The sequence below is a fragment of the Monodon monoceros genome, unplaced genomic scaffold (assembly GCF_005190385.1).
Source record: "Monodon monoceros isolate NGI ecotype Baffin Bay Population unplaced genomic scaffold, NGI_Narwhal_1 Super_Scaffold_19, whole genome shotgun sequence".
Taxonomy (NCBI): Eukaryota; Metazoa; Chordata; class Mammalia; order Artiodactyla; family Monodontidae; genus Monodon; species Monodon monoceros.
Window position 1 is genome coordinate 85,916,297 of NW_021703775.1, and position 20,931 is coordinate 85,937,227.

A 20,931-nucleotide genomic window follows, 5' to 3' on the forward strand; every position below is an offset into this window, starting at 1 on the left:
CCGCCCCCACCGCCCAGACCCCGCCCCCACCGCCCAGACCCCGCCCCACCCTGGGCCTCGCCCAGGCGCCCCTATCCCCGCCTCTGCCCCCCTTAGGCCCCGCCCCCGTGACCTCGGCCCAGACCCCACAGTCTCACTGACTTCCAGGAAATTGACGAGTCAGAAAAGCGCGAGTCTGGGCTCTGCCCCCAGGTCCCGCCCCCTAGTTGCGTCATCTCCCTGCGCCGCCGGCGGAAGTCCGGCATGTGTGATGAGGGTTTGTGGCCGGGATGAGGCGTGGGTGCCGGTGAACGGCAGTGAGCGATGACCAGGCTTCTGGGCCTGGCGCACAGAGTGGCTTTGGCTGCCTTGCGTTGCGGTGGCCGCAGCACCCGCGGGCTCGCCATGTTTTATGCCGTGAGGAGGGGCCGCAAGGCCGGGGTCTTCCTGACCTGGTGAGGGAGCCGCGCCTCCCCGGGAGCGGGTTTAGGGCGGCGGTGGGCGGCTCCGCGGCGGGGAGGCGGCTGCCACCCCCGGAGCGCACGGCCCTCGGCCTGGAGTCGGCGCGCGGGGGCCGCGACATGAGGGGCCTCGACTCCGCTTCGTTTTTGCTGGGAGTGTCAGAAACGCCACTTACAGTCTGGGGTGGCCAGAGGCCTCTACTTAATCCTTTTTCCCATCTGTTACGATGAAAGAGCTTCCACAGGGTTACACGTGGTGGAACTCAATGCCTAATCTAATCTTACGGGTGTTTTTAAAAAGGGAATTTTTTAAAATTAATTTATTTATTTTGGCTGCTTTGGGCCTTCGTTGCTGCGCGCGGGCTTCTCATTGCGGTGGCTTCTCGTTGCGGAGCATGGGCTCTAGGTGCACGGGCTCAGTAGTTGTGGCTCGCAGGCTCAGTAGTTGTGGTGCACATGCTTAGTTGCTCCGCGGCATGTGGGATCTTCTCGGACCAGGGCTTGAACCTGTGTCCCCTGCATTGGCAGGCGGATTCTTAACCACTGCACCACCAGGGAAGTCCTAAAAAGAGAAATTCTTGTAAACTAATGTTTGTATCCCTATAACAGCCCTTTGAGGTAGGTGGGATTATTCTCATTTTTGGGTGTAGTTACCGTGGTCAAGAAATTCTTGGGGCCAGTAAGTGACAGATGTAGGACTTGAACCCAGGTGTTACGACTCCATAACCAGGACTCTTCCCACTCTATGATATCAAGGTTTATTATCAGTCTTTGTGTGTGTACGTGAGTGCATAGTGTTTCCCTGTGCAGCTAGGCTGCTGAGGAAGAAGCATCTCAGAAGCTGGCCCTTCTGTTGTAATGAAATGATTGAAGACCCCCAAATTCTAGTATGCTTTGAGGAAAGCCTTATGGTGCAGGTGTATTGTCTGGCTGGCACCTATAGCATGACACAGGGTGAAGGGTTGGACGTGCAAGATAAGACTACAAACTGTAAGGTGTGACCCTTTGCCCCCAAGGAGCTGACAGCCCCAGCCCTTGTCACACTGTTCCCAGCCTAAGACAAGGATCCTTGAAAAGATAGGGTGACAGGGAGGGAGGAGCTTAACACTGCACTTTGTTTCAGGGATGAATGCAGAGCCCAGGTGGACCGGTTTCCTGCAGCCAGGTTTAAGAAGTTTGCCACAGAAGAGGAAGCCTGGGCCTTTGTCAGAAGCTCCGCAAACCCTGATGGTTCAGAAGGTAGTCACGACTCACATCATTGTAACGTTTTAACCTATTCAAAGCCTTTCATATCCCAAGTGTCACTTGATCTATATAGCTGCTCTCTAAGCAGATAGAAAAGAGTATGATTGTCTCCATTTTTCCATTTTACAGATTAGGAAACAGGCTGAAAGCCGTTTAGTGTAGTGACTCCTGTTGGTAAAGTATTGGAGACAAGCCAGGACGCAGATCTCCTGTTCCATTCAGTGTCCTTGCTGTACTTAGTTCCATCTTTTAAAAATACTTATTCTTGTTATTGGATTGAATGGGCTCTAGTTGTAAAATGATGAGTGTAGTTCTTTTCACAGCATGCACCTGTATGGTGTTTCATTTTTACCTAGGATAGAGTCACACAATCGGAATTTCCTCCAGTTTCACATGTTACTGGAAGTAGACTTAATTGAAGTTTAGGGCCCAGTATAAGGGACATCAGGTAGGCAAGACTGATGGTGGCTGCCTTAGAGCACAAAGGTTTAAAATGTAGCCTACCTTGAAGAAGTGTTTTTCATTAACTTTACTCACAGACGTTTTTTACTACAGTGGATAAAGACTGAGAGGAGGATTTTTTTTTTTTTTAATGTGGTATGTGGGCCTCTCACTGTTGCGGCCTCTCCCGCTGCGGAGCACAGGCTCCGGACGCGCAGGCTCAGCGGCCATGGCTCACGGGCCCAGCCGCTCCGCGGCATGTGGGATCTTCCCGGACCGGGGCACGAACCCGTGTCCCCTGCATCGGCAGGCGGACTCTCAACCACTGCGCCACCAGGGAAGCCCGAGAGGAGGATATTTTAAACCAGCTTCTTTTGAACAGTCTCTCGAGCCCACTGAGATGCTCGAGCATTGAACAGGTGCTCCTCTGGGGTGTCATGACACTTCTGGACAAAGCAGGATTCGGGGAGAGGCAGATCACACTAGGAATCTTCCTTGAAAGGCAAGTTTCCGAGGCAGACGAGACACTCACTCCCTGTGCGGCTGCTTCACCCTCCGTTTCCCAGCAGCTTTTAAAGGGGGTGTGATGTGACAGTTCCGTTTTCTACCCAGGTGAGAAATCGGCTTGGGATAGAAAGCTAGTGTGCAAGTATGACTCTTGTCTTGGTTGGGTTCTTGATACTTCTTTTCACGGGTTTTTCGTTTTAACCAATTAGTAATTTATTCATATCTCAGTTCTTCCAGTATCAGTATGTTTCTGTTTATTAAGTTCTCCAAGTCTTAAGGCAAGATAGTTTTTTATATCTGTGAATCTGCTTTTCTTAAAACTTTACAGAGACCTCCAGTTAGTGACTTACATAATGTATATAAATGGGATTAACATCGTGAATGTTAGAGAGCCGTACCAGAGCAAACCTGTTAGCCTCTTTCCCAGTTTTTCTCTTAATATTACATGTATCCTTATTTGGGGATTACTGAGCTATTTGCTAGTTATTGTGGTTTATGTAAGTTGATTTTAGGTTAATTTACTTAAAGAAAAACCACAATTTTGTGAAGGAAAAATTATCTGACAACCATAGTATCCTTTTCCTTCAGAGTCATATCTGTTTTTCAACAACTTTCATTTCAATTTAACTTTCTCAGTTATAGTAAATAAAACCGATTATTTATATCAATATTAAAATTCTGCAAAATTGCACTTCAGCCTGTACCTCTGGGGGTACTTCTGCAGAGCACCTGCAGGAGTATTTTCAAGGTCAGTGTGAGGTAACACCAGTACAGCAGAGCGGACATGTCAGCATTGCTCTGGACATGGTGGCGCTCCCCTCGAGCTCTGCCTGGCTAACCTTAGCATTCTTCGGAGGTGTGGGCTGAGAAGCTATGCCAGGCTCAGTGGAAGTTCCAGCTTATGCCTGTCTAGTCGGTGCTCGGTAAATGCTGGAGCACCATCTCTCCACCCCTGGTTTAGGGGTTTAGAGCAAAAAGTGCACTCTGCAGTGTTGAGGTGGTTATTTTGGACATACAATGAGTTGCTCCTTGTGTGTTTCTAGCTCCACTCTATAAAAGGGTAGTGTAGGAAAAGCTGTTTCAGATCACCTAGTGCTGGGCCCCATTTTATAGCAGCTGAGGGGGGTTAAGTCAGTTGACCGAGTTCACAACTGATAAAAGGTAAAGTTCAAATTGAAACTAGTTTTTTGAATCCTGGTCTAATCCATCTTCTGCGTCAGCTGCCATAATTGTATGAAAGAGTGAGTGAGACACAACCTGAGTGGGTGTGAGAATCCCTTGGGGATTACCCTCAGGTACACCCAGCCTGCGCCACTGGAGGGAAGCTCTCCAGCAGTGCTGTCCCTGCAGGGACCCAATCCCGTTACCTTTTGGTTTCTGTTTCCCTTTTTTAATAAGTCCCATTATCTGTTCTCACCTTAGATAAGAAATTTGGACCCTTGTTTTCTCTGGGGAAAGAGCCCCTCAGATTTTCAAACTGTCTGTGAGCGCTAAAGGGTTCAGCACCCTTGGTATCTGTTCTGTCTCCATCGAAACCAGATTTCTTTTTTAACAGCAGCTTTGCTCTAGTCTTCGTATTGCCCTCACTGAGCTTATTATGGAAAATTTAATTTCCCAGGATGTCAGTGTCTGAGGTGGTGTGGCCTGTCTTAAGTCTTTCCCTCTATAGAGCCACATACAGCGGGTATTTAAGCCTGACTTAGTGAAGTTCTGGATTCTCAGTCATTTCATGTTGTGTCCATTGTTTCTGGCTTTTGAGTAGACTCTACCTTTCAGGGCAGAAAAATAAACATGTACAGGAATCACAAGTGAAGGCAAACAAGCGACTTCATGAGCCCTTGGATGAAGGTGAAGGTGAAACCACAGAGCCGTGTGCAAAGCACATGAAACAGAGCACAGAACCGCTGCCTTCAGTGAGCAAAGACACGTTTTCTTATATGGGTATGTCTTTCTTGGATTTTTAAATTTTTAATACAGTAATCGTATAAGTATATTCATGTGTAAAAACTTTTCTCACTTTCTTAATAAGGGAAATTTGAACTGATGTATAACATTCTTTTTTCCCCCCCCTTTCTTTTTACATATTTATTTATTTGGTTGTGTTGGGTCTTCGTTGTGGCATGTGGGATCTTTCGTTGTGGCACGTGGGCTTCTCTCTAGTTGTGGCACGCAGGCTTTCCCTTCTTTAGTTGTGGTGTGCAGGCTCCAGAGCGCGTGGGCTCTGTAGTTTGTGGCACGCGGGCTCTCTAGTTGAAGCGCGCGAGCTCAGTAGTTGTGGTGTGGGCTCAGTTGCCCCAAGGCATGTGGGATCCCAGCTCCGCGACCAGGGATCGAACCCGCGTCCCCTGCATTAGAAGGCGGATTCTTTACCGCTGGTCCACGAGGGGAGTCCTAAGGTCACTATTTTATAATTGATCTAATGGTGTAGAATTATTAGAATTTTGGGCATTCATAGGAAAATCGTTATATAGGCTATGCATGAAAAACTCTTTGATCTCTGTAAACACCAGTGTTCCCTGTACACACAGTATTTCTGGTCACTAAGAAAATGCAAAAACTTCAGCTCTTCAAATAAGAAAGGCCCTGGACAGAGCTCCTTTATATAATTGGTTGGCACCAGCATCTTAACCTTTTACATGTAATCTTTGCAAAACAGAAGTGATCCTACCTTATCCCGAGAAACAAGATAATTGTGAATTTCTCCTCTGCCTTTAGCTCCAGGAATCCAGTGTTTATATTAAGTAACTTAATGGTACGTGAGTCTCCTTTTTGTCATCTACATGTATGAATAGAAGATGAGAATAAATAGCATTTTTTATATAAGTCCGTGTATTTGTAGGTTCTAAGTTTTTCAAGGGAAACCAGTAGAAAATGTTTGGTCAAACTGTATGAAAACTGTATAAATCAATTTTTGCAGTTATGTGAAAAGCAAAACCGAATGTTCTTGACCTGATTATTTACTGATAGTAATTGAAACAGATGTTGGTGGGGTGACTGGGACATGAGCCGTTTCCAATGTACTAACAGTTGCCTGAAGCACCAGGGCACCGGACACAGTGCCTGACGGGCACTGGCAGTCACACGGAGTCAGGGACCAGGAAGGGGTCATGTTGGGCATCACGTTGAGTTGAACGGAGGAGCCCTGCCCAGCACCCGCGTTCTCGGACCCCCAGCCCCACTCCGGTTGGGGATGTGCTCCGCTGACATCTCACCGCCTCCCTGCTTTGCCTCTGCCTGTTCAGTCTGCCCTCCTTTTAACACGTACCTCCTGGAGCACGGCGTCTGTTTTCCCCACAGCCCTGCTCGCTGACACCCGGCAACCTGAGTTCTCGTCCGCCCTGCCGACCGCTCTGCTGCTCGCCAGCAGCCTGAGGATGGCCTCGTGTCACTCCTTCTCTGCCTTTGCTCTTTACCGCGTTGGTGTGTTGATCAGACTCTCTGTCTTGATGGGAAGAAGCAAAGGCGGGACTACAGTTCACTAGTTGCAAAAGGACCAAGAAAAAAAATTAGGCCAACATTTGTCGGAGGACTTGACCTTCCGGCAGGCAGGTCATTATCAAGGCACTGTTGTCTGCAAGGGCAGCTCCTGGGGGTGAACGTGGCCTCCCCGCACTGCCCCCCCCACGCACGTGAAGAGAGGGGCAGTGGCTTTGTTCGCTGGCCTCTGTAACCGGGAATGTAAACAGCAGCGGGGTCTGGGTTTACAGGGCGATTGCCTTCACCTTTAATTCCCCCCGGCAAGCAGAACCGAAATAGGAGTGGATTCCAAGCAAAAAGCTTCAAGTGCCCCCATATAAGGCATTGGTAATGTTTTCCTGCATGGAAAGCTTCCAAAGCATAAGTACTCTCTCAGTTTAAAATGCTAATTCAGTCGTAGTAAGTTTTTAGGTGAATTTCAGCTTTCAGTAACGGTGATCCGGTGGCGCTCACTACGTTTCCCGCTTACAGGGCACTCTGTCGTCGTCTACACGGACGGCTGCTGCTCCAGTAATGGGCGGAGGAGGGCTCGAGCAGGAATCGGTGTTTACTGGGGGCCAGGCCATCCTTTGTAAGTAAACCAGAAAAGCTGGTTTTTATTAAGCTTCACAGTTAACCGAAGCATATTCCAAAACTTGGGAAAGACTGAGGCAGGATCCGCTTACTGTTTATTATTTGGTAGCGTTGGCAGGGGTAGTGGAAGCGTCCCACGTCCCTGGGAGGTGGCTTTGGCAAGGATGCACGAGGGGCAGGTCACCATACTGGGAACCCTGCGGTGCCCCTACGAGTCTTGAAGATGAGTGAGCTTAGAGGTGACCCGTGTTTTTCAAAAGGCACAAAGTCAAGGTGATATGACGTGAGATCATTCAAATACACCTGCCCCCAAATATGCAAGAACTTGAGTAGTAACTGACAGCCCCAGAATTCAGTGTGAAAGAGGGGTTGGACCCCTGTGAAGTAGCCACTCCCCAGTGTCCAGGCGCCTGAGCAGCCCTGGGCGTGAGCACGGTCAGCAAGGTCAGCTTCTTGACCTCCTGGCCTGTAAGTCCTTCTGCCTTCACTTCGATGTCTCACTTAGCCTAGAGCCCTCCAGGGGGTGGCAAGCTCGGGTGGCATGAGTGTCCACGGGTTTAGTGCCTGCCCAAGACCACATGCTAGTGTATTTCAGGTCCAGAAATCAAACCTGGCTTTTGCCTTCTGGTCCAGAGTTCTGCAAGACCACACCATGGCACTTTTCAATAAACTGTTAGTATTGTTGGTTTGATTTTTGTATGATTTCCTATTTCAAATAAAAAAGTATACAAGCCTGTTATCAATTAAGAGACTTAAGGAATCACTTTGAGAATTAGCTTATAATTTTATTTTCTTTTGTACTGTTTTGAAACCAGAAATATAGGAATTAGACTTCCTGGGCGACAAACAAACCAAAGAGCAGAGATTCATGTAAGTTATCAGAGGTATTTTTCCACTAAAAATGTAAATTTATCATTCTTTACCATTGACTAGAACGGTATCAGTGTACTTTCTACCCTCTGTGTGTATAAGATACTCGGAGTCCAGAAGAAACTTAGTTTGGGGCTAGTAACAGTTCTGAAGAGCAGGAGTTTTCTAGAAAAATTATAAAACTTGTTTCAAATAGGTGTCTAAACAGGAGAATTGTAGGTGTAGCGTTATTTCACAGACAATATTATCATTACGGTTAGCACAGGAAAAGGAATTTAGATTTTAAACTTTTTGGTAATTTTGAACATCAGTGTAGAAAGTTGAACAATTTCTGCAGCATGACCACTGATTTGTATCTTCAAGGCAGCCTGCAAAGCCATCGAACAGGCAAAGGCTCAGAACATCAATAAGCTGGTTCTCTACACAGACAGCATGTTTACTATCAACGGTAAGCGTTTACGTTTGACTTCTTCTAGGGTTTTTCGAGTACATATGAAGGGAAATAGGTCTTTCCTTCCCCTGGAAGAGGTGCGGCATCAGGCAGGACTCAGACGGTGAAGGGGCTGGCGTTGGGTGTGTCTGGTGCCAGGGAAGCCCGTGCTGCTCCGGTGTGTGCCGCGGAGGCATGCTTTGCCAGGCGCTGAGGGCGTGGCCGTGAGATAGAAGATGTGTGCTCCCTCTGGGGGTACCCTGTGTAGGGCCCATGGGGTGGGCGCCTGGGGGGCGCTGATGAGGCTGGAGGGGCGGTGCCTCAGCCCGACGGCCTCAGGGCAGACACGCATGAGAGTAAAGGGACAGGGCGAGCCAGAGCACGGCCCCAGTAAGGAAAGGAAAAGTCCAGAAAGCCCCTCAGGTACACGTGGAGCAATGGTCAGAGGGGAGTCTAGGGAGGAAAGAATACCAGAACGTTCGAGAATACTGATCTGTGAGTGTTCCTTGTAGGCATCACTAATTGGGTGCATGGCTGGAAGAAGAGTGGATGGAGGACCAGCACAGGGAAGGAGGTGATCAACAAAGAGGACTTCATGGCGCTGGACAGGCTTGTCCAGGGCATGGACATTCAGTGGGTGAGTGTTATCTTAGGTGGTCACTGCTTGTGGCCGTTATGACCAAATGAAATAAACTAGCCAGACAGTTTAATGGTTTCTGTGAGTGATCTGATGACTTCAGTTAAAATAGCAGGGTCCATGGAGTTGCTGTCGTAGCGTGTGTTAGAGCACAGTGGAGTCTTTTGACCATCATCTGAGTAATGCTGCTCTAACAGGCGGGTCCTCCGTGCGGAGCGCTGGGTCCTGGCGCTGAGACTGAGGGGCTCCGGGCTCTCCGCGTCATCCTCACCCAGCCGCCATACCTCGCACTGTTAGAGTGACTTGTGATCGTCAGCCTCCTGGTTTCTTTGGAAGCAGCTGTAATGTCAGTTCAGGCTCATTTATGACGCATCCTCTTAAAAATGTAGTTGTGTGATTACACCTTAGTAACATGATTGTTTTTCCCAAAATGGACATATTTTTCTTACACTAGGTCACTTTTATTAAAATTTCCTTTTCAAACAATACAGAGCAAGTTAAACGACAACCATTTTCTTAACCCTACCATCCTCTCCCAGCCCAGGACCCCTGATGACCGTTTGGCAACCTGACATTTAAACATGCCTTTCAGGGAATTCCCTGGTTGTTCAGAGGTTAGGACTCCGCCCTTTCACTGCCAAGGGCATGAGTTCGATCCCTGGTCGGGGAACTAAGATCCCACAGGCCATGCTGTGTAGCAAAAAAAAGCAAACAAACAAACAAACAAAAAACCAAAACTTGCCTTTCAGCAACATAAGTGCAAACAGTGGTGAAATCACATGAGCGCATCCCTTTGTAACAGCACTGAGGGAGAATCAGGTGTGTGTGTATGTCGTATACAGATCCATCCACACATCTACTCTGTCCAGAAAGCTTGCCAGGTCCCACTGTTAAGTCGGAAAAAGGCAATACAACAGTAAAATCCAATTTGTGAAGAAACAAAACGGGATTTCTGTCAGTGTACCCAGTGCACAAGTGCATTGTGCTGAGGAGCTGTGAAGGGAGCCTTCACACTCGTCTTCTCTGAACGGTTGACGTGTTTTATAGTGAGGATGTAGTCATGTGTTGCTTGTGTAAAAAATTAGTAAAAATAAAAGGAAACGTTTTATTTAACAGATGCATGTTCCTGGCCATTCGGGGTTTATAGGCAACGAAGAAGCTGACAGATTAGCAAGACAAGGCGCGAAGCAACCTGAAGACTGACCAGGTCCTTTAATCCTTGGAACAACCTGAGCCAGTGGCTGTTTGTCACCTTTACTTACTGGTGTGAAAAATAAAACTATAGGCTGGACCACTGCAGTCGATGGGCAGACACAGCTTTCAGACTAAATCGGAAAAGCAGGGTAGTGGTCCGTGGCATGTGCCTTAAAGGTGGTTAGATGTGTCATAAACTGAACATCCTTTGAGATTTGAGAATTATTTGAGGTTTTGTTAGAAGTATGCTTTATTGGGCTTGATACTGTTCTCATTAGTTTTATTGCAGTCTAGACAAAAGGGTTAGGGCTTTGATTTAATAAGGATGAGTAAAACATCGGTTTAAAAATGCAGGCAAGAAGCCTAGAAGTATTCTAAGAGTTCATTTACCCAACAGTTGGCAACACTGAGTCATGATTTTTAGGTGGGCTTGTGCCTACGGGCGGATTGGAGGAAGGCATGGCTCCCTTGCTGGGTGCAGTCCTGCCAGGGCCCACGCCTTGGCAGAGGGAAGGTGGGCTGGTCTTACCTGGCGGGGCACTGTGATAGGGCCGCCTGCACACGGGCAGCCCTGGCTGCCCGACCGTTAGGTAGCAACAGTCATAACTTCTAAAGACCAAGGTTGTAAATAAATTTTTTAAAATTGGCAGGGTGGGGGTGGCTATTTTTGTTAAAAGCACTATGCAAGTTAAAAAAAAAAAGTTTGACGTGATTATTTTTACCTTTTATTACCTTTTTGTCATAAAAACATGCAGAAAACGATACAAATGTATAGCTTATTGAATTATTATTGTTATTCTAAGGTGAGTACCTTTGTAACTAGCACCCAGATCAAGAAGTAGAACTTTGCCAGATGCCCAGAAGGCTCTTCACGTGCTCCTCCAGTCACAGCCCCCTCCCTCCCTCCAGAACTAATCCCGACTTCCTTGCTTTTCTTTGTGGCAGTTTTTAGTCTAGTCTGCTTTTTTTTTAACTTGGTATTTCTTTTTTTTTTTAAACTTGATACTTCTTAAGTTTCTTTAATTTACGGGTTCCGCCTCAATCTCTGTTCTCCTTACAGTTTATCTGTTGAAGAGCCTGAGCCATTTGTCCCGTCGTTTCCCACTGTCAGTTTTGTCGCTCTCACAATCTTGAGGTGCTGTCCAGTGTTTTACTCTGTCCTTGGTATTTCCTGCAAATTGGCGGCTGGATCAGAGGCTTGATCACAGTCAGGCTCCACCCCTTGGGCACATGTGTTACGTGCTTTCATCAGAAGGCAGAGCGGTTTTCATCCTTTTGTTGTTGGCAGCTGCCAGTGCTCAGGGCCTAGAATACTGATATGCTGTCATTTTGCTTACGTTTATTGGCTGGAACAGTTTTAGAAGATACTTCCCCTCACCTGATGCTGGCACTCAGTGTGGAATTCACGTACAAAAGGCGGGATAAATGCTAAGATTGGCTCCCGGTCATCCTAAAAAGGTAGCCCAATTAGGGGGTTTTATTTATATATTTTTATAACATGTAAACATACGTATATGTCATGAACTCATGTACTTAAGCCTGTTAGATGGGTTTCAGTCCATCGCAATTTTCCTCTTTATTGAACCCAAATTGCAGCGGCTTTGGCCTGTAGGAGCGAGCCTCTTCAGGTTGGCTCTTGATTTCTTTTGATATTCATATATGTACACATGCGTGCACAGACACACACTGACCACACACAGACACATTCACGCACAGACTGCACACGGTCATAGAGAGCTTTCTTGCAGTCTGATATGTCAGGGTGTTCTAGACCCATCTTGTACGTTTCCTGCTCTAGACCTGGAATTGGCTTTTTCTCTAAGGATCTGTAGTTTCTTTTAATGGGAAAAAGAGGTATTTCAGATCCTTGGTGCTCATTGCTACAGGGTTGGTTGTTGTTTCTAGGCCTAAAAAATACACACATGTGCGCACCCACATTTAAAGAGAAAGTGTTTTCTGAGCTCATGTTGACAGTCGTAAAACAAACTCAGGATTCCAGGACATTCAGCCTCTTCCATGTTACAGCTGTGTCTCCTACACTGAGATCCCGGTTCTCAGGCTGTGGGACTACGGAGCAGAATATTCCTAATTACACACTTGCTTGTTCTACTTTAACATGTACTACGTTACTAACCCTAATATACCATTAATTACAATGAAAACAGCACTGGAGCCACACCGTCAACTGTTACATAGTAAAATCTCTCCCTGCTGCCCTCATTTAGTCTTATTTCCATGTACTTAATGCTCATAACCAGTGTTTAGGTCAGTGTCAGCTTGGGAACCATACTCCCTGGGCTTCTGTATGTTGAATTCAGCTTGTGTCCTTTATACTTGAAGTTTTGCAGAATATGAAATCCTTGCCTACGTTTTCTTTCCTTGAGTGTCTTAAATATTCTGTTTTCTTCCAGCATAAAGTGATGCATGAAGAGCCTGATGAATCTTATTTTCTTTCCACGTCATGTACTCTTTGTGCTTAGATGTCCAAAGGGCTTTTTCCTCTTTCTCAAGTCAGCAGTTTTATTGGAATGTATCATGTGTTGGTGGCCCTGGGTCAGTGTTTGCAGGTATGTGGTGTGCTTTTTCTGTGTGTATTTTCAAATCTACTGTTTCAAGGAAGTTTCCTTGAATTGTGGCCTAGTGCTCTATTTTATTTTTTGCTTTGGTTTTCTTTTGGGGGGGACCCCTGTTATCTGTTGAAATCTGATTTACCCATCTTCAGATTTGCCAGTTTATCTTGAATCTTTTATCTGTCTTAGGTTGCTTCCATGTCTTGGCTGCTGTAAATAATGCTGCTATGAACATAGGGGTGCACATATCTCTAGAGGTCTGTTTTCAAAGAGGGCAGTTAAAGGGAAGGGGTGTGCTGAGCTGTGGATTCCCCCTGGCAGAATCCCTGGGTCCAGGAGGGTCCTTGCTCAGCTGAGGCTTTTGAATCCCACCCTCTGTCCTCTCAGCCCACGTCCTCTATAGCCAAACATGGACCTTCTCCAACACCACGGTGTCCTCTGTACCGGGGGTCTATATGATGAACAGGGTGCCCCATTCAGGTATGCGACATGCTTCAACCTAACACTTTAGAACCCGGGGGCCAACTGAATGTTAGTGTCCCCAGATTCCTGTGTTGAAGACCTGACCCCCAGTATGGCCCTATTTCGAGATGGGGGTGTTTGTCTCTTTCTGTTATGAGTGCTTGTCTTATGTTTTGTTCTTGTGTGTTTATTAAAGTCTGATGGGCAAGTCCTGTATTGAGATTATTGGGTAGCAAGAGGATGAAATGTAAAAAGAAGTTGGATTCAAAACAAGAAAGGATAGAAAGGTTGTCTGGTTCTTCTCCCCATCATACCCCAGAGAAGCTGCACCCTTTATGGTGTTTTTTAAAAGGCTCTGGAAATCTTGGATCATTCAGTTACAGCCCCTTGACCACCACGTTATCGTGACACAATGTGACGGGTCTTTTCATAAGGCCATGTAGCTTCGCCCTCCAAAGGGCCTGTGTTCAGGGCTCGTTGTCAGTAGCAGTGAATCTGCTGGGCCTCCCCCAGGACTTCTCTGTGAACAAAGTCACGAATTACCTTGAGTTTGGGAGCACGATGCTTTCCCTCTTCCTGCTAACCCCCCTTGGCATTCACCCCCGAACCCACACAGACACACGCAAGACAAAGGGTGAGGGCAAGAGGACATTTCTTCTACAAAGACAGAGAGACCGCCAGCTATGATGCATCCCATCCTAAGGTTTGACCAAGATGCAGGGTGAGGCTGGACATCTTTTTATAAATTTATCAGCCGTTTGCATATATGATTTCCCATCTAAAGAAGGTGATATCACACTTTATTCAGGCCTCCTACAGGGTACTTCAGAAGAAGCAGATGCATAGCATGGTGACTCTAGTTAACAATACCGTATGGTATACTTGGATTTGCTAAGACAGTAAATCTCTCATACACACACACATTTAAAAAGGTAACTGAGGTGATGGGTGTGTTGATTAACTTGATTGTGGTAATCATTTTACAGTGTATACATATATCAAATCATCACATTGGCCCCAAAATAGAACCCCATAAATATAGTCAAGTGAGCTTTGACAAAGGAGCAAAGGAAATACAATGGGAGCAAAGATAGTGTCTTCAACAAATAGTGTTGGAACCATTGGACGCCCACACGCAGAAAAGTGGACCTACGCTTCCCACAAAAATTAACTCAAAAATTTTCACACTCCCTAAATGTAAACTATGCAGAACTATGAAACTCCTAGAAGATAACATAGGAGGAAACCTAGATGACCTTAGGTATGGTGATGACTTTTTAGATAAAAAATCAAGGCACGGGACTCCGCTGGTGGTGCAGTGGTTAAGAATCCGCCTGCCAGGGCTTCCTTGGTGGCGCAGTGGTTGGGGGTCTGCCTGCCGTTGCAGGGGACATGGGTTCATGCCCCGGTCTGGGAGGATCCCACATGCCGCAGAGCGGCTGGGCCCGTGGGCCATGGCTGCTGAACCTGCGCGTCCGGAGCCTGTGCCCCGCAACGGGAGAGGCCACAGCAGTGAGAGGCCCGCATACCGCAAAAAAAAAAAAAAAAAAAAAGAATCTGCCTGCCAATGCAGGGGACATGGGTTCAAGCCCTGGTCCGGGAAGATCCCACATGCCGCAGAGCAACTAAGCTTGTGTGCCACAACTACTGAGCCTGTGCTCTAGAGCCCGTGAGCCACAACTACTGACCCTGCATGCCACAACTACTGAAGCCCGTGTGCATAGAGTCTGTGCTCTGCAATGAGAGAAGCCACTGCAATGAGGAGCTGGCACACGGCAACAAAAAGTAGCCCCCCCCCCAAAAAAAAAAGTAGTCCCTGCTCGCCACAACTAGAGAAAGCCCGCACACAGGACGAAGCCCCAACGCAGCCAAAAATCAATCAATCAATAAATTTATTTTTTAAAAAAATCAAGGCATGATCCATGAAAGAGATAATTGATAAACAGGCTTCACTAAGATGTAAAAGTTCTCTGCAGAAGACAAGGTCAAGAGGATGAGAAGATAAGCCACAGACTGGAAGAAAATATTTGCAAAATACACATCCGATAAAGGACTGTTAACCAAAATAGAGAAAGAACTCTTTAAAATTCCACAGTAAGAAAACATACAGCCCAATTGAAAAATGAGCCAAAGACTTCACAGACACCTCACTAAAGGAGATACATAGATGGCAACTGAGGACATGAAAAGATGCTCCACATCATATGTCATCAGGGAAATTAAAACAACAGTGAGAGACCACCACACAGCTGTTAGAGTGGCTGGAATCCAGACACCAATAGCACCAAACGCTAGTGAGGTTGTGGAGCAACAGGAACTCTCATCCATTGTTAATGGGGATGCAAAATGGTGCAGCCAATTTGGGAGGAAGATTCTTACAAAACTAAACATACTCTTAGCATATGATCCAGCAATTGTGCTCCTTGGTATTTACCCAAAGGAGTTGGAAACTTCTGTCCGTACAAAACCTGCACATGGATGTTTATAGTAGCTTTATTCATAATTGCCAAAACTTGGAAGCAACCAAGATGTCCTTTCGTACGTGAATGAATAAACAAACTGTGGTCCATCCAGGCAATGGGATATTATGTAGAGCTAAAAAGAAATGACCTATTGAGCCATGAAAAGCCATGGACGAGCCTTAAATGCATGTGACTAAGTGAAAGAAGCCAGTCTGAAAAGGCTAAAGACTGTGTGATTCCAACTATGACATTCTGGAAAAGGCAAAACTATGGAGACAGTAAAAAGATCAGTCGTTATGGGGGTGGGGTTGGGGGATCGTGGAATAGGCAGAGCCCAGAGGGTTTTTAGGGCCATGGAAATACTCTGTATGAAACCATAATGATGGTACATGTCATTATCCTTTTGTCCAAACCCACAGATGGTACAGCACCAAAGTGAAGCCTAGGAGAACTGTGGGCTGCAGGCGATGGTGCTGGGTCAGTGCAGGTGCATCGACTGTAACAAACGTCCTGCTCTGGGAGGGGGTATGGATAGTGGGCCGGTCTGTTTGGGGGGGGGGGGACATGAGAATTCTCTGTACCTTCCTCTTTACTGCCAACCTGCAGCTGCTCTAAAAGCAGGCTTGTACACTTTAAATGTATACAATTTTATTTGTCCATTATACCTGTGGAGGGGGAGCTGCAAGAAATGCAAACAATGTGTTAGATGAATGAAGAAAAACGGAAAAGAAACAGTATTCCCACAGCATCTTCAAAATTGCTAGTAAGTTTTCCAGGTTAATCTCCTTTTCAATGCAGTTATTAAGACTGATTATCATTTACGTATAGAAAAGCCACTGTCTTTTGAAACATTAGTAATTCCAGCTTACTAGGCTCTTACTATGTTTAAAACTGCTCCCATTAACTTCCTCGAGTTGTCCAGGTGTACAGCCCCGTCATCTAACAATCATCTCGTTTCTTCTTTCCTGTACGTTATGTCACTTCCTACAGTCTCGTGTCTGATTGCCTCTCCTGGCACTTCCTGACTGTTTCCCGTTCAGGTGAGAAGCAGCGGGGAAGGAGGGCATCGGAGCAAACGTGTTCAGTTACGTGTGCTTTCAACCTTGTCAAGTGTGTGGTGCTGTCTCACGCTTATCTTTGGCGTATCCCATCCAAAAGCACACTGTCGAGTTTATTTCCTGTAGTCGATTTTACAAAGGATAGTCCCACGGACGCCATGGCTCCCAGCCTGTGTCCCCTGCCCCGCCTCCACCTCTGCCTTTCACGCCCCCTTGGTGCCCAGGTTCTGCACACGGCCAGCCCCCCGCCTCTGCTCCCTGCCTTTTCAGATGCTGCCGCGGTTCCTGCTTTCTCCTTTCTCACTGTTTCTCATCCGAGAGGACTCCTTTACCTCAGCCACCCGGCCTGGAGGTGTGCACCATGGTGGCCCTGGCTGAATGGCTGTGCTTCCCAGTCTGTGGTTCGGAGGGAAACACAGCCAGACTCCAGCCTGGGGAAGCTCGCGTTCAGCGTCAGACCGCGCCTTCCAGTGACTCGCCCCCTTGCGAAGTGGGTGTTGGGGTGGCTGCTGGCATAAGAAGCCAGTACTTGCCAGGACCGACCGAAGGCCACGCGTCCACCCTGGGAAGGGTCCGCCGGGCCCACGTCCCGGTCGTCCACAGGTGTGTTTGCTAAGGAGTGAAACAAATTTCTTTTGATATATGTGGATTCTCTTTTCTAATGACTAAGTTGCTGGGCATAAATATTAGTTGTTTAGACCTAACTGTTCATCCAGGAACTGTCAGGTATTTGTTTTGGCCTGAGGGGGGGGCATGAAAACATTTACTGAGACATTAAGGATGCAGTGAATGGAGAGAGTTCCAGAAGCTGTGGGCTCTCCTGTTAGTTTTCTTACTGTTCTATATAAATCATTTCCTGCTTGTCTGTCTTTCCAGTTGGAATGTGAGTTTCCTGTTGGGGGGAGATTTTACAATTTTGCGTCTGTAACAAGGGCCTTCGTCGCACCTGTGTTCCCTCTGGGGTTTAGACGTGTCCTGTCACATCCCAGTGCCACGTGGGCCCTGCCAGTGTCGCCTGGTTGAGGGTCATGGAGACTGAGAGCCCCCAGGGAGGGCGATCCCAGCACCGCAGTTCAGCAGCTTGAAGATGCTCGTTATTTGAGGTTTCAACTTCTCTGAATTTGGGGTGTCTTATGGTCAGGGATGTGTCTCTCTTTAGCCGTCTCTTCACTCCTTAGGGGCCGTGAAATAACTGCACTATTATGGTTGGGGGGTCTTAGATGTGTTGGAATAGGTGACTCAGTCCACAGGCAGTGTCTCAGGTTTGGGTGCTGCGGTCCTCCCGCAGCCCACCCTGCCCTGAGTGTGGTCCTAGGAGCTTCAAGTAGAAAACAGACCCAGCCGCCGTGCATCTCCTGGAGGGTGTCCCGGTTCTGAGAGGTCCCGGGTGCAGAGGCCATGTGGTCTGAGTCTGGAAAGTGGGCTGGGGCCAGGGGACAGGACACGCGGGAAGAACCGCCCCCACCTGGGGAGAAGACAAGACGGGGGCCGCAGCGGCTCGGTCAGGGGCAAACAGCACTTCTCAGACAAACGTCAAGTAATCAGGGCCCGGCTGGAGGATGTGGAGCTGCACGGGTGCCGCCATGGGCTGAACTGTGCCCCCAAAATTGTATGTCGGAGAGCTGGTCCCAGCACAGAATGTGGCTGCATTTGGAGACTGAGCCTTCATTGAGGTGGTTGCATTATAACGAGGCTGTTTGGGTGGCCCTCGTCGTTGCACAGGGCTCGAGATGCACTTGCAGCGGGAGGGCCGCATGAGGACACAGCCAGCAGGCGGCCATCTGCAGGGCAAGGCGAGAGGCCTCCCAGAAACCAGCCCTGCTGGCATCCTGATCTTGGAGCCCCAGCCTCCGCGACTAAGGGCAGGGAAGCCTCTCTGCTTAAACCCCGGGGCTGTGGTGTTCTGCTGTGGCAGCCCGAGCAGACAGGTGCAGATACATACATGAACGTTTGGAGGATTCCATTCCAAAGTAGAAATGGCGACCGCAGGTGGTGGGGTCATGATGACTGCAGATTTTTGACTGAGTTATTGTTGCTAAGTTTCTCAACTAACTTGTGTTACGTGTTTAATACAAACACATACAAATTGAACATAAACACTGAGGAAGAATCGCCTCACACCTGTCAGAATGGCTGTCATCAAAAAGAACAAAAATGGGGACTTCCCTGGCGGTCCAGTGGTTAGGACTCCAAGCGTCTACCTCAGGGGACACAGGTTTGATCCCGGGTCGGGGAACTAAGATCCTGCATGCCGCGCAGCCCAGGCCGAAAACAAACAAAACCCCACAAATAAAAAATGTTCGCAGGGCTTCCCTGGTGGCACAGTGGTTAAGAAGCTGCCTGACAATGCAGGGGGCATGGGTTCGAGCCCTGGTCCAGGAAGATCCCACATGCCGCGGAGCAACTGAGCCCGTGCGCCACGACTACTATGCCTGTGCTCTAGAGCCTGTGAGGCACAACTACTGAGCCCGTGAGCCATGACTACTGAGCCTGTGAGCCACAACTACTGAAGCCCGTGCGCCTAGAGCCCGTGCTCCGCAACAAGAGAAGCCACCGCAATGAGAAGCCCGCGCACCGCAATGAAGAGTAGCCCCCGCTGCCCATGCACAGCAACGAAGACCCAATGCAACCAAAAATAAAAAAATAATAATAAATTTATTTTTAAAAAATGTTGGCGAGGGTGTGGAGGAAAGGGAGCCCTCCTGCACTGCTGGTGGGAGTGTAAATTGATGCAGCCACTGTGGAGAACAGTATGGAGGTTTCTCAAAACACTAAAAGCAGAGCTCCCATATGTAGAGCTACAATTCCGGGCTTTGTGCCCCGGCCTCTAGTTTGCCAGCTCTCAGTTGGGAACTTGTGCTGGGCCTGGGCGGGGCTTTGGGTGGAGCTGGGAGGGACCCCAGAGCCAGCAGTGAACAAAACCTGGGCGGAGCCTAGAGGAAGCCGGGTCCCAGCAGAAGGCGGCGTCCACCCGTCCCCCACCACAGCAGGGAGCCGCCCCGGGCTCAGGACGTGGCCCGCTTCCCGCCTGCGCTCACCCTGCTGGCTCCGGCGCCTGTGAGACACAGCTGCCCGATGGGCACGGGGTTTCCAGCCTGGACCCTCCCCAAGCCCGGGCCGACGCTCCTCGGCATCTGCCCTCAGACCCCTGGCAGACCTGTCAGACGTGCGCACAGCCAGGCAGTCGGCTTTGCCTGCACCCAGCCCGCCGCGCCCAAGCCTTCCCCATCTCAACGCGGCGCATCCCCTCCCTCCGGGCGGGCGCTCAGGCCGAAAGCCTGGGAACTGCCGTGACCCCCATGACTGGTCCGTTCCCCGTTGCATCCTGTTGGCCTTCATGTAAGACGGATGCAGAGTCGGGCCAGCGCCCCTCAACCACAGCAGGCCCACCAGCCCGGGACCCAGCTCGGGTCCTGGCTCCCCGCAGGCTATGCTCAAACCCCCTCGCACGCGGCGCCCTCCCTCCTCCCCGCCTCCCCCTCCTCCCCGCCCTTCCCCCTACCTCCGCCCCGCCCTCCCCTCCTCCCACGTCCCCTCTCCCTCCCTCTCCTCCACGCCCCCTCCACTCCCACCTCCCCACCCTCTCCTCCGCCGCTCCCGCACCGCAGCCCCTCCGGGCGCCGGGACCCCGCCCTCAGGCCCTGCCCTTGCTGTTCCTCAGCGCCGCACTTTCGCTCCACCAGCCTGCGGGCCTGCTCCGTTGCCTCCTCCCCACACCTGCTCAAAGGTCATTTAACCTGGAGCCTTCCTGGCCACGCCTCAGATGAGTGCAATTCTGCTTCCCTGTCCCTAGTGCCAACTCCCTGCCTCCCTCTCTGTCACTGTCACACACACACGTGTGCGCATACACACATGCACGGGGCTGGCACTTTTCTTCCTCTTCACCTGTGTCATGTTCTTGCCACCATCTGACCCACAGGCCGTTGCTTTTCGCTTGTCCCCCTTATTCGAACTTACACTCTGTGAAGCCAGGGCGGTTTTTTTCCTGTTTGCTTACTGTTGCATCTTAGGGCCTAGGACAGCGCCTGGCACAGAGCACGTACCCGGTAAATATTTGTTGAATGAATTGCAAAACAGAGCCTTATCTGAAGGGTCTGAGCAGAGCAGAAAACCAGGGGGCAGGGACTTCCCTGGTGGCGCAGAATCCGCCTGCCAATGCCGGGGACCCGGGTTCGAACCCTGGTCCGGGAGGATCCCACAGGCCGCGAAGCAGCTAAGCCCGTGGGCCACAGCTACTGAGCCTGCGCTCTAGGGCCCGCGAGCCACGGCTACTGAGCCCAAGCGCTGCAACTACTGAAGCCCACGTGCCTAGAGCCCGTGCTCCGCAACAAGAGAAGCCCACGCACCGCAACGAAGAGTAGCCCCCGCTCGCCGCAACTAGAGAAAGCCCGCACGCAGCAGCAAACACCCAACGCAGCCAAAAATTTAAAAAATAAATTAATTAATTAAAAATAAAAGAAAACCAGGGGCAGGCTCTCGGCCGGAAGTAGGAGATTCGGAACTGGATGGAGCAGGCAGACTGAGGATGGGGGAAGGGGTGGGGCGGGGCTGGGCCGGCTCTGAGA

General features: G+C 49.1%; 1 protein-coding gene across 2 annotated transcripts; it reads left to right on the forward strand.

Annotated features, from left to right (window-relative positions):
- Window positions 1-230: 230 nt before the first annotated feature.
- Window positions 231-13,079, forward strand: RNASEH1 (ribonuclease H1). Of its 2 annotated transcripts, none has more exons than XR_003795016.1 (8): window positions 231-434; window positions 1,564-1,679; window positions 4,410-4,574; window positions 6,582-6,681; window positions 7,499-7,553; window positions 7,921-8,001; window positions 8,496-8,620; window positions 9,737-13,079. XR_003795016.1 is itself a non-coding variant. In XM_029232800.1 (8 exons), exons 1-8 carry the CDS (start codon window positions 304-306, stop codon window positions 9,821-9,823), a joined length of 864 nt encoding a protein of 287 aa, XP_029088633.1. In that variant the 5' UTR covers window positions 231-303; the 3' UTR covers window positions 9,824-13,079. The 2 variants fall into 2 exon arrangements, 1 of the variants encoding a protein (XP_029088633.1); XM_029232800.1 differs by having other exon boundaries at window positions 7,917-8,001.
- The last annotated feature ends 7,852 nt before the right edge of the window (window positions 13,080-20,931 follow it).

Coding starts and splice junctions, on each gene's coding strand:
- RNASEH1 (XM_029232800.1), top strand. CDS start 304: ATGACCAGGCTTCTGGGCCTGGCGCACAGAGTGGCTTTGGCTGCCTTG. Junction 435..1,563: donor GCCGGGGTCTTCCTGACCTG/GTGAGGGAGCCG, acceptor ACTTTGTTTCAG/GGATGAATGCAGAGCCCAGG. Junction 4,575..6,581: donor AGACACGTTTTCTTATATGG/GTATGTCTTTCT, acceptor TCCCGCTTACAG/GGCACTCTGTCGTCGTCTAC.